At 36.8% G+C, this 16,101-nt stretch overlaps 3 protein-coding genes across 3 annotated transcripts in view; 2 read left to right on the top strand and 1 right to left on the bottom strand.

Annotated features, from left to right (window-relative positions):
• Positions 1 to 170, top strand: part of LOC104981435 (olfactory receptor 5T2-like) — a gene marked incomplete at its 3' end in the record, with an annotated part of 7,494 nt that extends 7,324 nt beyond the window's left edge. The window contains exon 2 of the mRNA XM_010830534.1: positions 161 to 170. Coding sequence (XP_010828836.1) covers positions 161 to 170 — 10 coding nt within the window. The remainder of the gene's footprint in view (positions 1 to 160) is intronic.
• A 2,027-nt stretch (positions 171 to 2,197) lies between these two features.
• LOC104981426 (olfactory receptor 5T2-like) lies at positions 2,198 to 3,135 on the bottom strand. Its single transcript, XM_010830523.1, is given in 2 exon segments — positions 2,198 to 2,797; positions 2,800 to 3,135. Coding segments are annotated over 2 exon segments (936 nt in total).
• A 7,586-nt stretch (positions 3,136 to 10,721) lies between these two features.
• On the top strand, positions 10,722 to 11,642 carry LOC104981418 (olfactory receptor 8J2-like). Its single transcript, XM_010830510.1, has one exon. It carries the CDS (start codon positions 10,722 to 10,724, stop codon positions 11,640 to 11,642), a length of 921 nt encoding a protein of 306 aa, XP_010828812.1.
• The last annotated feature ends 4,459 nt before the right edge of the window (positions 11,643 to 16,101 follow it).

The raw sequence follows: 16,101 nt of genomic DNA, 5'->3' as shown, positions 1-16,101 counted from the left end.
AGGTGGCAGCCCACCAGGTTCCCCTGTCCCTGGGATTCTCCAGGCAAGAATGCTGGAGTGGGTTGACATTTCCTTCTCCAATGCGTGAAAGTGAAACAGGAAAGTGCAGTTGCTCAGTCGTGTCCAACTCTTCGCGACCCCACGGACTGCAGCCTACCAGGCTCCTTCGTTCATGGGAGTTTCCAGGCAAGAGTACTGGAGTGGGTTGCCATTGCCTTCTCTAGGGAATCTTCCTGACCCAGAGATCGAACCCACATTTCTAGTGTCTCCTGCATTGGCAGGCTAATTCTTTACCATAGCACCATGTGGGAAACCATAATTCTATGTACTTCTAATCTATTATTTATAAATTTAACAGATGCATAACTGTATATATTTTCTCTGTTTATGGATAGTTTTTTTCCTATATTAGTGTTTATTTTTCTTTAAAACTAAAATTTTAAAGCATAAAATTTATTTTTGTGATATTGAATTATGTTTAAGAATCTCTTCAATGCCGAGTGATACACACACACGCATACACACACACTATTCAACAACACGTTTGCATAGTTTGGATATGCAACTATAACTAATATCAGCGAACATGGTTTAGTTTTGATATTTAGTAGAAGAAACTGTATGAATAGCAGCAAAGAGAGTATCCCAAACAGGAGAAATAAGAGCAGATATATTGCATAGGAATAAATATAATAACAGCTTCTCTGATGGCTCAAGCAGTGAATAAGAACCTGCCTGCAATGCAGGAGACCCAGGTTCAATTCCTGGGTCAGGAAGACCCCCTGAAGTAGGAAATGGCAACTCATTTCAGTATTCTTGCCTAGAGAGTTCCATGGACAGAGGAGCCTGGCAGGCTATAGTCCATGGGGTTGCAAAGAGATGGAGGTGACTGAGCTACTAGCACTTTCAAATACAGGTAATATAGGTAAGGGAATTCTGCACAAGAACTGTTGAATTATAATTTAAACTTAATCCCAATTCAGAAAAGTATCATTAGGTTGGACTCTAAATCTCAGAAGATTGTCTTTGATTTAAAAACAAGGATGCTCCTTTAAGAAGAGAAAGAGTTTTTGCAAAATTGTGATTAAAATTAATAAATACAAATGAGTGAAAGCAAGAAAGGAAAACACTACATCTTAAAGTTATCTCTGAAGGACACATGTCCTCGCAGTGAAAATGAGGTCTATTGGAAACAAGACTTAAACATGCATGTAGGAGGGACCCTTCTGTAATGAGGTTCTTGGGCCTGAGCATGAGGAGTGGGGGTTTCTGCAGGGGCATATCAGAGTTGAAAGGGTCCAAGGAACAGAGAGCTAAAATCTGAGTCAGCACCAGACCTGTAATCAAATCCATAAAGGTGGATTGGGGCTCAGCTGTGGAAAGAACTGAATACACAGGCCAGTTATACAGTACTCTCTGAATTGTGTTTGTCTTTTTTAAATGTGTGATTGTGATAAATGTCAGTGCCTGGACTTTATTTTCTGTGAGAAATTAAAGATTTGTTTAGCACTCAAGCTCTGAATGAAATAACAAAAATGGAAGAAATGCATCCTTACAAATCAGCACGGTAGTTAACACCAGGAATTTGAACATGTTATCCGTGGTCCCCAAACCACAGACTGGGATTAGATAGCTGCCAATGAATAAATCTAAGGATAGATCAGAATGCTTTGAAATGAATTCAGATACCAATGACTCCATGATATGGGATCATATGAACTGCGGGTTTGCTATTGATTAGCTGGCATTTCATCAAGCTAGTCAGATATAATGTTAATTACAGTTGTGAATATTGGGGACTATACTTTCAAGTTATATCAAGATGAAAGAAGAAAAGAATATATAATATGCTAAAGAAAAGTTACATACACATATGTCTGTGTGTGTTTGTGTTATATCAATTAGCATGCTTTTACATACAAACGTGTATAGGTGTGTGTGCACGTGTGTTTGAGTGTGTGTGTGGACACCTCTATCAATGGGATAATATTAAGGCACAAATGGATGTTACAATTTTTCTTCATATAAAAATAACATAGGTAGAAGGTTAGCTATGATGTTTATATTAAAATACCCAGGAAGAACAGAAATATATTAATAAGATAAAACAAAACAATTTCATCATATCTTCTTGGTATTATGGTACATAACATCACTCTTGATATTTTTAGATTAATTTTTACTGTGATAATAGACTTTATTGGTAAAGTATTTTTTTGCAAACACTCTTCATTGCCTCTTTTACATCTTTGTTCCTTAAACTATAGATGATGGGATTCAGCATTGGAATCACAATGCTATAAATTATAGACACAATCATACCATGATCTGTGGCATAGCTGGAACTTGGTCTCACATACATGAAGAGAACAGTACCGTGACAAATGGATACTCCAGTTAAGTGAGAACCACATGTAGAAAACACTTTCCTTCTCCCTACAGCAGATGGCATCCTCAGAACAGTCAGCAGAATGAAACCATAGGAGATGAGGACAATCAAGACAGTGACTATTTCAATAGAGCCTGCAAAGTAGAAGAGCAGAAGCTGGTTTGTGTGAGTGTCAGAGCAAGAAATATCGAGGAGGGGAGGGATGTCACAGAAGACATGCCTGATTTCATTGGATCCATAGAAGGATAACCTGAAAGTAGCCACTGTGTGTACAGAAGCATGCAAGACGCCACCAACACAGGAAACAATGATGAGTGGCACATAGACTCTGGGAGCCATGCTGACTAAATACAAGAGGGGGTCATAGATGGCCACCTAGAGATCATATGCCATTGCAGCGAGAAGAAAGAGCATTCTGTGGTCCCAAAAGTAACAGCAAGGAACATCTGTGTTGGACATTCAAGGAAGGAAATGCCTTTGTTCTTTGACATAAAGTCTGCTAACATTTTGGGGGTAATTACTGAGGAATAGCAGGCATCCACAGATGAAAGCACACTCAGAAAATAGTACATGGGGCTGTGGAGCCGGCAATCCCCAGTGACCAACACAACCAGTCCTAAATTTCCAATCAGCATGAAGAGGTAAACTGTTAGAAGCAAGAAGAATAAGATGATTTGCAGTTCAAGATTGTCTGTGAAGCCTTTCAGTAAAAAGGATGTTACATCGGTGACATTCTTCATCTTCATACCTCATGGAACAAACTTGAAGAAGATTTTCAAAAAATTGCAATTCATTTCCTACCAAAAGAATGAATAACATTGTGATTCAATGGAATGTGATTTGTGTCCTCATATTTGTTTTTTGCCAGAGTATAATTTCCCAGTTGTTCAGAACATGGTGACAAGACTGTGGGTCAAGCATACATGCCACTCACTGAAGATTCAAATGGGAAAATATGTATATTCATTCACTCATGGGCTGAATTCATGCCGTCTAAATCCATTAGATAAACCAGTTAATTTACCACTGAATTCTATTAGTTGTTTCCATATTAAATTAGCTTAAAACACCAAATCATTGGTTAAAATCAATTTCCTTCTCTCATGCAATAACATGACCTAGTGTATCAGTGTGTAGATACCTGGAATATCAGCATTCTAATTACTTTCAATAACTGTGTAAAATTGTTATAATTTGTTTATCTATAGAATGAAATCATTAATATTGATTCAAGAAAGTGGAGTAAATCAAACTTGATTTACAAATATTGTAACATAAAATACACTAATAAAACTGAATATTCAAAAAGATGTTAATTAGATAATGCTAAATTAGTCTGGACCTACAGAGTAGCAGCCTCTCAGGCTGTAATATTTTCTAAGCTATTCCTTAGCTCATAAATTCTTTCTAACAATTTTAGCCCTTCTTATGCAATGCTAAGTCACTTCAGTTGTGTCCGACTCTGTGCGACCCCATAGACGGCAGCCCACCAGGCTCCGCTGTCCCTGGGATTCTCCAGGCAAGAACACTGGAGTGGGTTGCCATTTCCTTCTCCAATGCATGAAAATGAAAAGTGAAAGTGAAGTCGCTCAGTCGTAGCCGACTCTTAGCGACCCCATGGACTGCAGCCCACCAGGCTCCTCCATCCATGGGATTTTCCAGGCAAGCCCTTCTTAAGTGTATCCAAAAGAATAATGAAGATTTTTTTTAAGATGTTGGGCCATAATTAAATTATTATATGATAACATATTTCATTCAAATGTATTTCTCCATTATTTTGCATTGTATTGTTTTTTTTATTTTACTAAATAGTCACTCATATTTATTACTTTTAGATATCTAAAGTCTTTGCTTTTCAACTGTCTCAAGACCTGTGGTGAAAATGTAAAGAATTTTTCTGAAAAAAACAAAACAAAACTTTTTTTCCAAATTATTATACTTGTTTAGATATTGTTTACTGTGGATCTAGTGAATTATCAACTAGACAAGCTGAGTCACAGTTAAATTCACTTGTAAAAAATTGTAACTAATCTATGACAACAGTAATTAATTAACACAAATTTAAACTTTATTTTCTTTGATGTATTTATTCATCTATATGAGAGACAACAACTATTAATGAAAGGATTACACAACATATCTTGATATTGTTAGGTCCAAACTCCTAAAGTACTCAGCAAATGCCTGAAACTTTCTCTTAACCTGTGGATTGGCAAAAGCAGGTTTTGATATACTCTGAATGTAATTAACTCAAACTGCTTATATCTACTTACTCAACTGCTGATCAAAGCACAGGAGAGTCCTCAAGGGGAATACACTCCAATTATGATCTGGTTCAAAATAGCAACATGATGATTCACTCAATTAAAAAAATAAAAGTAGTCTTGGAGTAATTCATGACCTAGTAATATTTGTTGAATAAATAGTCATTCAGCCTCTGATTTATAATAATTATAATATTTGTATTTCCCTGATAACTAGTGGTTTTATGTACTTTTTCATACTAACCTGTTGTCCATTTGTGTGTCTTCCTTGGAGAAGATTCTGTTCAAGTGGTTTGAACGTTTTCTCCCACTCTGCAGGAGGCCTCCTTACTCTGTGGATTGTGTTCTTTGCTGTATATACTTTTAGTGTGATGTATTCACACTTATCTAATTTTTCTTTTGTGCCTGTGCTTGTGATGTATTATCTATTAAATTATCACTAATCTAATGTCATGAGGCTTTTCCTTTATATTTCTTCTGAGAATTTTATAGTGTCATGTATTATGTTTAAGTCTTTAAGTTTACTTTTGTTCATGGTTTAAGAGGAGGGTTGAGTTTTGTTATTTTGCATGTGGATATCCAGTTTTGCCAACACAGCTTGTTGAAGTGATTATCCTTTTCCCACTGTCTTTTGTCGACACCCTTGTTGAAGATCAATTGACTAAATATATGTGAATTGATTTGTGGGCTCTTTATTCTGCTCCATTGGTCTATATGTCTGTTTTTATACCAATACTGTATGGTTCAAGTACTGTAGCTTTGTAATACATTCTTGAAACCAAGATGCGTGATGACACCAGCTTTGTACTTTTGCACAAGATATCTTTGGATATTTGAAATCTTCTTTGGCATCACATAAATTTATAATTTTTTTCCTATTTAAAAAAACAATGTTATTTGATAAGCATTGCATTATATTTTTTATTGCCTTGGGTAGTACAGAAATTTTATCAAATGCAAATCAAAAGTGAAATTGCTTATCACCTCACACCTGTTAGGTTATTATTAAAGAAGAAAAAATCTACAAACATGACAATCACAGAATACAAGGAATAAAATGATGAGTGGTTGCCAGAGGTTTAGGAGCAGGAGGATAAAGAGACAGAGCACAGAGGACTTTTAGGGCATTGAAAACAATTCTATATAAGAATATGATGATGGATTCATGTCATTGTATGTATTTTTGAAACTCATAGGACAAAGAGCCCCAGTAGTGAAGTCTAATGTAAATAATGTACTTTGATTATGATATGTCAATGTGGGCTTATCAAATGTAAAAAATATACCACTTTGATGAAGAATATTAATAAGGGGCATGCATGTAAAATATCTGTACCTCCCTATTAATTTTGCTGTGAACCTATTACTTCTCTTTATAAAGTAATTAAAAAATTGAATGGAAATTATACATCAGGCAGAAGAAAATTCTCATTAATAAGCCAGAATATCCTCCAAAATATTTTCTGAAATAAAGCATAGAAACAGCAATAAACAAGCTAAAATAAAGAAAGCAGTGAAAGACAAATAGATGATAATTTGACAAAATAATATTACAAAATTCCTGTATTAACCCCACAATAAGTATCTCTGAAATGTTAGGACACTTTAAAGCATTGGCCTATTATTGGAATCAACACTTTTTCTCCAAGCACAAGAGTGACATGAAAAGGAAGGTATTAACATGAGCTGTAACACTGAAACCTAGCAGTTTACTTTGTGAGAATTAAATGTTTATACGTATTTTAATAAGTTGTAGAAGACTCTTGAGAGTCCCTTAAACAGTAAGGAGATTAAACCAGTCAATTCTAAGGGAAAGCATCCCTGAATATTCATTGGAAGGACTGATTCTGAAGCTGAAGCTCCAATACTTTGGCCACCTGATTTAGTTTTAATAGGGCTACCTCCTTAAATACAGAGTGTAAGCTAAAAATTTTTCCCTAAAATGGGATTACATTACAAGTTATTGTGGTTTATTTTACAGTTTATTTTTTGTTACATTCTTTATCATGTTTTCATATTTTAAAATCCACAGATATGAAAAAATGTAGTTCTTTCAATATTGAAATGTTATTGTGGAAAGTATACAACTACATACTAGCTTTTCTACAAGGTGCTTGAAGTGCCTTTTTACATTCATAATTGTAAAAATGGAAGTAAGTAAGCACACATAGCAAGATTTTTGCTTTTATGTTGTACATCGTCTGGTTCTTGTGGTAAATACACCAGGGTTTATCTTGACACAAGAATGGAGGCTTTACATTTGGTTCTATTTCCAATATATACATTAAAATTCAACATGGGAGCCAGAATCCTGTGCTTTTCTCCATTCAAGAGCTAGAGGCAACACCTCCGAACAATGTAGGGGTAAAATTCAAATAAAAAAAGGGTGGAATCAATGGGTGCAATAGTTAATCAATGGTTTTCAAGAATACTCCCTGGCTATCTACAGATTTGCACCTTGTGTGATATTTTTGCATACAAGCTTGACTAATAAACATTCAGTTTTTCTTTACTTCCCTGGGGTACCTGACCTGTACTGAGAATTTTGATTCTCCTGTTTAGGGACTAGGGCCATGACACAGATTTCAGTGTGAAGGTCTTCAGAGATTTCAAGCACTTGTATAAACCAGTTAGCACACTTCACGCAAAGGCCTCCAGAGCAGGTCTGGGCAGATCACTCTGCTTAGGTAAGTAAAATCAAATACCTTATTTATTTCAAATTTCAGAAGAGGAGAGCAAGGATACTGGAAACTTCATCAGTTCAAATTAAACTCAGAACTGACGATATCTGGTCCATTCTCTTGCCAAGTCACTCATGTCTCTGCCCACTGATTGCTAAGTAGAAGTGCTGATGATACATACAAATACAATGATTTTTAAAACCCTATTGATAGATTATGGAGAAGGAAATGGCAGCCTCCTCCAATATTCTTGTCTGGAGAACCCCATGGACAGAGAAGCCTTGCAATCTACAGTCCCTGGGATCAGATAGTTGGACATGACTGAACAGCTAACTCCTATTGATATATTAAACTCTGAGCTTTTGTATAGAATAATGAATAGTCCTTGAAGTATATTTTAGTTTGAACTATAAGGGAATGTTTTCTGCCATGGAACTGGTGAAATCGGTGGATATTTTAGAGGACACATTACACTAGATAAGAAACTTAAGTGTCTTTGAAATATAAGATTCTCTCCTTATACAGTTCTCTCCTACATAAAAATGCTCTCCTTTTAAAAAGCTGATTACACACATTCAGATTGTGTGTAATCTGAATTACAAACAATTATTAACAACAATAATTGTTGTTAATGCTTTTTTTCTTGTTAAATTAAGAATCAGATCAGATCAGATCAGATCAGTCGCTCAGTCATGTCCGACTCTTTGCAACCCCATGAATCGCAGCACGCCAGGCCTCCCTGTCCATCACCAACTCCCGGAGTTCACTCAGACTCGACTTATCATATATGTTCCCTCTGAGTGTGTAGCAAACAAATACTTTTTTAAAAAAAATAGAAATTTATTTAATTGGAGGTTAATTACTTTACAATATTGTATTGGTTTTGCCACACTTTAATTAGAGTGAAGGTTGCCACTATGTTTTCCATCAAGAGCTTACTTATGCATCTATTTTAGATACAGTGTTAGAAGGCAAGAAATAAGCACAGTTGTTGCAATGCCATTGGATCAGCTCATCGAACATAGAGTATATGTATGGGATAGATATCCTTAGGCACTTCCCAAGTGGTGCAGTGGTAATGAATCTGCCTGCCAACACAGCAGATGCAGGACAGATATTAATAAGAGAAACAATCAACAACAATAAAAACACCACAGATTTAAGAGAGAATCAGGTTGAGGGAGAGTACACTGGGTTTTTGTTGTTGCTAAATATATAGTTAGATACCATGTGTCCCAGTGTTTTGTATATGCAAAATTATAATTCACTTGCTATTTCTATCTCAAATATGAAAACTCTCAGTAAGATAGAATGAGTTACTGGAACTGAAATAAGAAACCACATTTAAAAAATCATTCAAAACATGTTAATATCAGTAACTTCTGGTACAAATTATTTTGCTTTCATTGTCACAAGGCTCTGTGCTAAATAACATACATATGTACACTATCTCATTTAATCCATACCACACAAGACTATAAATATTTGGAAAAATCATATGGCTATTAGTAAAGTGCTTCCTTGGTAGCTCAGATGGTAAAGAATCCACCTGCAATGTGGGAGACCTGGGTTCAGGTTGATGTATGGAATAGATATCCTTAGGCACTTCCCAAGTGGCACAGTGGTAATGAATCTGCCTGCCAACACAGTGGAGAAGGGAAAGGCTACTCACTCCAGTATTCATGCCTGGAGAATTACTTGGAGAGATGATCCTGGCAGGCTACAGTCTATGGGGTCTCAAAGAGTTGGTCATGACTGAGTGACTTTTACTTTTTCATTAGTAAGTGTATTAACTACTAACCACCAACTAAACAAACAAAAAAGCACACCCAAAGCATCATAGAAACATAGTACTGATAAATATCCTATAAAGGCTCTTGGTCTTCCCTGGTGGCTCACTGGTAAAGAGTCTGCCTGCAGTGCAGGAGACTCAGGATATACAGGTTCTGTTCCCTGGGTTGGGAAGATCCCCTGGAGGAGGAATTGGCAACCTACTCCAGTATTCACACCAGGGAAGTCCCATTGACAGAGAAGCGTGGTGGGTTGCAGTCCATAGAGTCACAAAGATCTGGACACGTCTGAGCAACTGAACACACATGCATGCACGCACACACACACATACACACACAAGAGGCTGTTTGAGTAACTGAATCTCACTGAGCCTAAATTATCTCATCAGACATATAAATAATTAATTATACGCACATTCTGGGACACTCCTGCAGAACAAAGAAATCATTATTCAAAGTGCCTCTGTATCTGCTGGGCGTGGACTACAGTACTATTAAATAATGTTAGACTCTATGATTTCCGTATAGAAGCAAACAAACTGATCAACCTCTAACAAATCAAAACTATATATTATGTATTTAAAAAAATTAAAATTGGCTTTAAGTTATTTAAAGGAAAAACATACAGCTTTTCTTTAAACAGGAAAAGAAAGAAAGGGTTGCCAGAACAAAATAAAATGTTTGAGCTGCTAAAAGACAGAGATTAGATGAGAGTAATTTATTTTACAAAAGAAAGGAAAGGTGATTTTCAAAAAGCAGATTCAGAATGTCTGAATGATACTAAGAATGAACAGTAGCAAAGTGTAAATTTGCTTGTGGGCAGCTGAATCCGAGGAGTATTGTAATGATTGTTAAGGAAAAAACAGGCTAATGAATAAGTTTTCCACAGAAATACTAAAATAACCAGTATGATGACAATGTACGAGAGGGCAAGAAGACCTGTAGCAGCGAAGAGAAAAACAAATAGATGTCACTCGAGCTCATCAACTTCTTATAGGTACCTCTCTTTTATCTCAAGAAACACAAGCACATAGAGAGGCACGTATGTGTGTATAAATTAACACCTACACATATATAGACACCGTATATTTCACATGTGCTAAGTCACTTCAGTCATGTCCGACTCTTTGTGACACTATGGACTGTAAACTGCCAGGCTCCTCTGTCCATGGATTCCCCAGGCGAGGTTACTGGAGTGCCATTTCTTTCTCCAACATACATATACATGCAGCATAATTTCATGAGACATTAATATAATTTACATATGCATGTAAATATAAATACATCTCATCATGCAATTTATGTATGTTTATCCAATAAACACCATATCCTATAGTACATAAGTACATCAGTTGCTTGGTCAAACAGTTCTAAAATCCTGAAATAGAACTCTGGAGAGTTTGTATTGCTGAATTTGATGAAAAGATGAAGAGAAAAGACCATTAAGAAAGTTCTGAAACTTTTAAGTGTTTGTCAACAGAAGTGAACTGATTTTAAGTGAAATACTTAACAATATGGCATGTAACAAAAATAGAGACCACTTTACAGTCTATTAATCACTTCCATTTTCCCCACTAAGGTGAAATCAGCAAAATATATGGCTCCAGGGAATCGCACTCAAGTGACTAAATTCATTCTAATGGGAATCTCAGATCTTGCAGAACTCCAGATTCCTCTTTTCTGTGTGTTCCTGGTCATCTATGGACAGGTCATAACAGGGAACCTGGGAATCGTCATCCTCACCAGCGTGGACTCTCAGCTTCAAACCCCCATGTACTTTTTCCTCAAGCACTTGGCTATCATCAGTTTGGGCAATTCTTCTGTCATTGCTCCCAAAATGTTGGTTAACTTCTTGGTTACAAAGAAAACCATATCTTACTATGCATGTGCAGCCCAACTAGGTGGATTCATAGCTTTTGTTGTGGCTGAGATTTTCGTGCTGGCTGCCATGGCCTATGACCGCTATGTGGCTATTTGCAGCCCCCTGCTCTACCGGGTGGTGGTTTCTCCACGGATCTGCCTTCTCCTGGAGGCCCTTATTTACATCTACAGTCTGACCACAGCACTGATGGTCTCTTCCTGTGTGTTTTCCATGTCATACTGTTCGTACAATATGATCAACCATTTTTACTGTGATAATGTCCCTTTGTTAGCATTGTCCTGTTCTGATACCTACATTCCAGAAACAGCAGTGTTTACCTTTTCAGGGACCAATTTGTTTTTCTCTGTGATTATTGTTCTAACATCGTACTTCAACATCATCCTTGCCATTTTGAGGATACGTTCTTCAGAAGGGCGACAAAAAGCATTTTCCACCTGTGCTTCTTGCATGATAGCTGTCACTGTGTTCTATGGGACTCTTCTCTTCATGTATTTGCAGCCAAGGACCAACCACTCATTAGATACTGATAAGATGGCCTCGGTCTTCTATACCCTGGTGATCCCAATGCTGAATCCCCCTCATTTACAGCCTGAGGAACAAGGATGTGAAGGATGCATTGAAGAGATTCCTGGATAGCCCATGTCAGTCATTCAGATTAATGTAAATTTAAAACTACAGCTATCTTCATTTTAGAATTAAATCCTGCTAAGTGAATAGGTAGTAAATTGTTAAAATTCCATTAATATCAATAGAGAAAGCTTAATCCTTTTCATTCCAACTTCAAGTACCCAATTTTCCCTATTTTAAAAGCCATTAATTGTTCAAAGAAAACATACTAATATAAGGAACACACAATAATTTTAAAATAAATACAATCTAAAATAAAATATATGTTAGAAAAATATTTTTATAATTTTTTAACAAGAAAGAAAAATCCTGATAGTTAAGGTGGATTTATGTTGGAATCGATTCTTGGATAGTTGTTAAGAGTCAGATCATCTTCCTTGCCACAGACATGTTGACATTTTGTTTGATTACTGAAAGTTTTATTATTTTTTGCAGCATTTTACCTATTAAGTTATCAACCTTTCTGAGCTCATTGATATCTTGCATCTAACCAAATTTATATCACAAGAAATAAAGCTTTCAGGAATAATGAAACCTAATAAAAAGTATACTTAAAAAAAAATGTGTTGAAACACATAGGCAAGCACATCAACAAAGCACTAGTTTTCAAGGAAGTAAGATAGAAAAAGGAATTTGTCTGCCAGCTCTCATTTTTATTAGTCAAAGCTTACTCAGTGGGACTTTGTCACCTGTAATTTCAAATTATGCTTACTTGAGTGCTCAAGTGGTTCCAAAACATTCATGTCCAAACTATTAGAGCAAAACCTTGTTGGTGGTTAGGGGAGACAGGAAACACAGGACATAGTCACGAAGCAAGGTCTGAGAATGCCTGTGAAAGTTCAGTTCAGTCAGTTCAGTCACTCAGTTGTGTCCGACTCTTTGTGAGCCCATGAATCGCAGTGTGCCAGGCCTCCCTGTCCATCACTAACTTCCGGAGTTTACTCAAACTCATGTCCGTCGAGTCAGTGATGCCATCCAGCCATCTCATCCTCTGTCGTCCCCTTCTCCTCCTGCCCTCAGTCCCTCCCAGCATCAGGGTTTTTCCAATGAGTCAACTCTTCGCATTAGGCGGCCAAAGTACTGGAGTTTCAGCTTTAGCATCAGTCCTTCCAAAGAAATCCCAGGGCTGATCTCCTTTAGAATGGACTTGTTGGATCTCTTTGCAGTCCAAGGGACTCTCAAGAGTCTTCTCCAGCACCAAAGTTCAAAAGCATGAATTCTTTGGCTCTCAGCTTTCTTCACAGTACGAATCTCACATCCATACATGACCACTGGAAAACCATAGCCTTGACTAGATGGACCTTTGTTGGCAAAGTAATGTCTCTGCTTTTGAATATGCTGTCTAGGTTGGTCATAACTTTCCTTCCAAGGAGTAAGTGTCTTTTAATTTCATGGCTGCAGTCACTATCTGCAGTGATTTTGGAGCCCAAAAAAGTAAAGTCTGACGCTGTTTCCACTGTTTCCCCATCTATTTCCCATGAAGTGATGGGACCAGATGCCATAATCTTAGTTTTCTGAATGTGAAAAGTTAGGAATGAGGAAAGAGCAACTACAGGGTCTCTCATTGTGTAGCTGCAACAAAACTAATTGTTAAGAGCTTCATAAATTTGCATGCAGATATCCAGTATCTCGGTACTGTAAATTCATTTTTACTGTTCATAATAAAACTACAATCATATATCATTGCCTCCTTTCAGCTAGCAAAGTTTAACTGACATGACATCATGAAAAGCTGTTAGAGGTGTTGTTGTTTAGTAGTAAAGTCATATCTGACTTTATTGTGATCCCACAGACTGTAGTCTCCCAGTCTCTTCTGCCCATGGGATTTTTCCAGGCAAAAATACTGGAGTGCATTGCCATTTTCCTTCTCCAGGGGATATTTCCAATCCAGGGACTGAACCCAAGTCTACTGCATTGGTTGGTGGATTCTTTACCTCTGAGCCACAGGGACACAGTTCAGTTCAGTTCAGTTCAGTCACTCAGTCTTGTCCAACTCTTTGTGACCCCATGGACTGCAGCACTCCAGGCCTCCCTGTCCATCACCAACTCTCAGAGTTTACCTTTACCAGGGCTACAGGTGTTAGCAAATAAATAATCCCCAAATTTTATCAATATATAAACCGATAGAATCACTATGAAACATCTATGATGTATCTATTAGATGTAAAAGTCTTTATACACTATGACCTAATAATTTTCAAGTATTATCCAAGTACAAAGACTAGAAACATTATTGTGTATGGGTAACATGAGGAATAAAAATATGATCTGCATCATTATCCATAATAAAGAATACTCAAAAGTAACTACAATGTCTATGTAGATCAAATATGTGAGTCAAATCCGTAACAATCAAGATAGTTAATCTCAAACTTTTAAGGTTGAGCAAGAAAAAAGCTTACATATACATACATATATGTAACACCAATCACAAATTACATCTCTATAGACATATACAATTACACATGTATATAACCAATCACAAAAATATATAAATATCTTAAATTCACTCATATCAATTTTAAAACCACATAACTAACAATTATACATATGTACATATGTAATATGTGAATGGGGCTTCCTGGTTGACTCAGACAGTAAAGCCTCTTCCTGCAATGCGGGAGACCTGGGTTCAATCCCTAGGTCAGAAAGATCCCCTGCAGAAGGGAATGGCAGCCCACTCCAGTACATTTGCCTGGAAAATCCCATGGATGGAGGAGCCTGGTAGGTTACAGTCCATGGTGTTGCAAAGAGTCAGACCCGACTGAGCAACTTCACTTTTCACGTATGTATACAGTGCTTCCCTGGTGGCTTAGTGGTAAAGAATCCTCCTCAATACAATGGGTTTGATCCCTGAATTAGGAGGATCTACTGGAGATGAAAATGGCAACCCACGCCAGTATTACTGACTGGGAAATCCCATGGACAGAGGAGCCTGGTAGGCTACAGTCCATGGGGTTGCAAAAGAGTTGGACATGTTGTACTAGTCAATTCTAATTTTCTCTAGATGAGGTGGCTGAATGGGATTGAGAGAGGTTGGACCGATGGAAATTAGGCTTACATGTAAGTATGTGTTACTTTAAAATAATGAACCCAGTAAGACAAAACTATGGTTTAATGTGAGTGATCAAATTATAGTGTCCATAAAGTCATTATTCTGCTTATTTATATGTGTGTGCTTCTTATAAATAGTTTGAAAGTGAAATTTTGTGATTCTGTGATAGAAAATACCTCATATCAATAAATAGTAGGCTAAAATGAGAGATCAAGTTGTCAAATAAAGCGTCAATGAAAGTGAAAAGTTCTAAAACTAAACAAGAGCAATAACATGTATTGCTAAACAAGATATTAACAAAATATAAACAAATAATTAACTAAACAAGAGCAATAACATATATAAACATATAACATTTATAAACAAATAATTAACTAAACAAGAGCAATAACATGTATGAGAGCTACTCTAAGAACTTCAATTAAAAAATTGATATTCATTGTCTTCAAAACCATTCCCATTTTGACTTTATGTTGAAATTCTCTGATTTTTTTATTATTTTTTAATTGACCCAGAGTGATATTATTATTTTTTTAATGTAAGTTTATATAATTGGAGGCTAATTACTTTACAATATTGTATTGGTTTTGCCATACATCAACATGAATCCGCCATGGGTGTACACGTGTTCCCCATCCTGACCCCGTCCTACCTCCCTCCCCATATGATCCCTCTGGGTCATCCCAGTGCACCAGCCCCAAGCTTCCTGTATCATGCATCGAACCTGGACTGGTGATTCGTTTCACATATGATATTATACATGTTTCAATGCCATTCTCCCAAATCATCCCACCCTCGCCCTCTCCCACAGAGTCCAAAAGACTTTTCTATACATCAGTGTCTCTTTTGCTCTCTTGCATATGGGGTTATCATTACTATCTTTCCAAATTCCATATATATGTGTTAGTATACTGTATTGGTGTTTTTCTTTCTGGCTTACTTCACTCTGTATAATAGGCTCCAGTTTCATCCACCTCATTAGAACTGATTCAAATGTATTCTTTTTAATAGCTGAGTAATACTCCATTGTGCATATGTACCACAGCTTTCTTATCCATTCATCTGCTGATGGACATCTAGGTTGCTTCCATGTTCTGGCTATTATAAACAGTGCTGTGATGAACATTGGGGTACACGTGTCTCTTTCAATTCTGGTTTCTTCAGTGTGTGCCCAGCAGTGGAATTGCTGGGTCATAAGGTAGTTCTATTTGCAATTGTTAAAGGAATCTCCACACTGTTCTCCATAGTGGCTGTACTAGTTTGCATTCCCACCAACAATGCAAGAGGGTTCCCTTTTCTCCACATCCTCTCCAGCATTTATTGCTTGTAGACTTTTGGGTAGCAGCCATTCTGACTGGCATGAAATGGTACCTTATAGTGGTTTTGATTTGCATTTCTCTGATAATGAGTGAC

Source organism: Bison bison, unplaced genomic scaffold (assembly GCF_000754665.1).
Source record: "Bison bison bison isolate TAMUID 2011002044 unplaced genomic scaffold, Bison_UMD1.0 scf7180017859061, whole genome shotgun sequence".
NCBI classification, from domain to species: Eukaryota; Metazoa; Chordata; class Mammalia; order Artiodactyla; family Bovidae; genus Bison; species Bison bison.
This window is presented reverse-complemented; position numbering and strand designations above follow the sequence as displayed.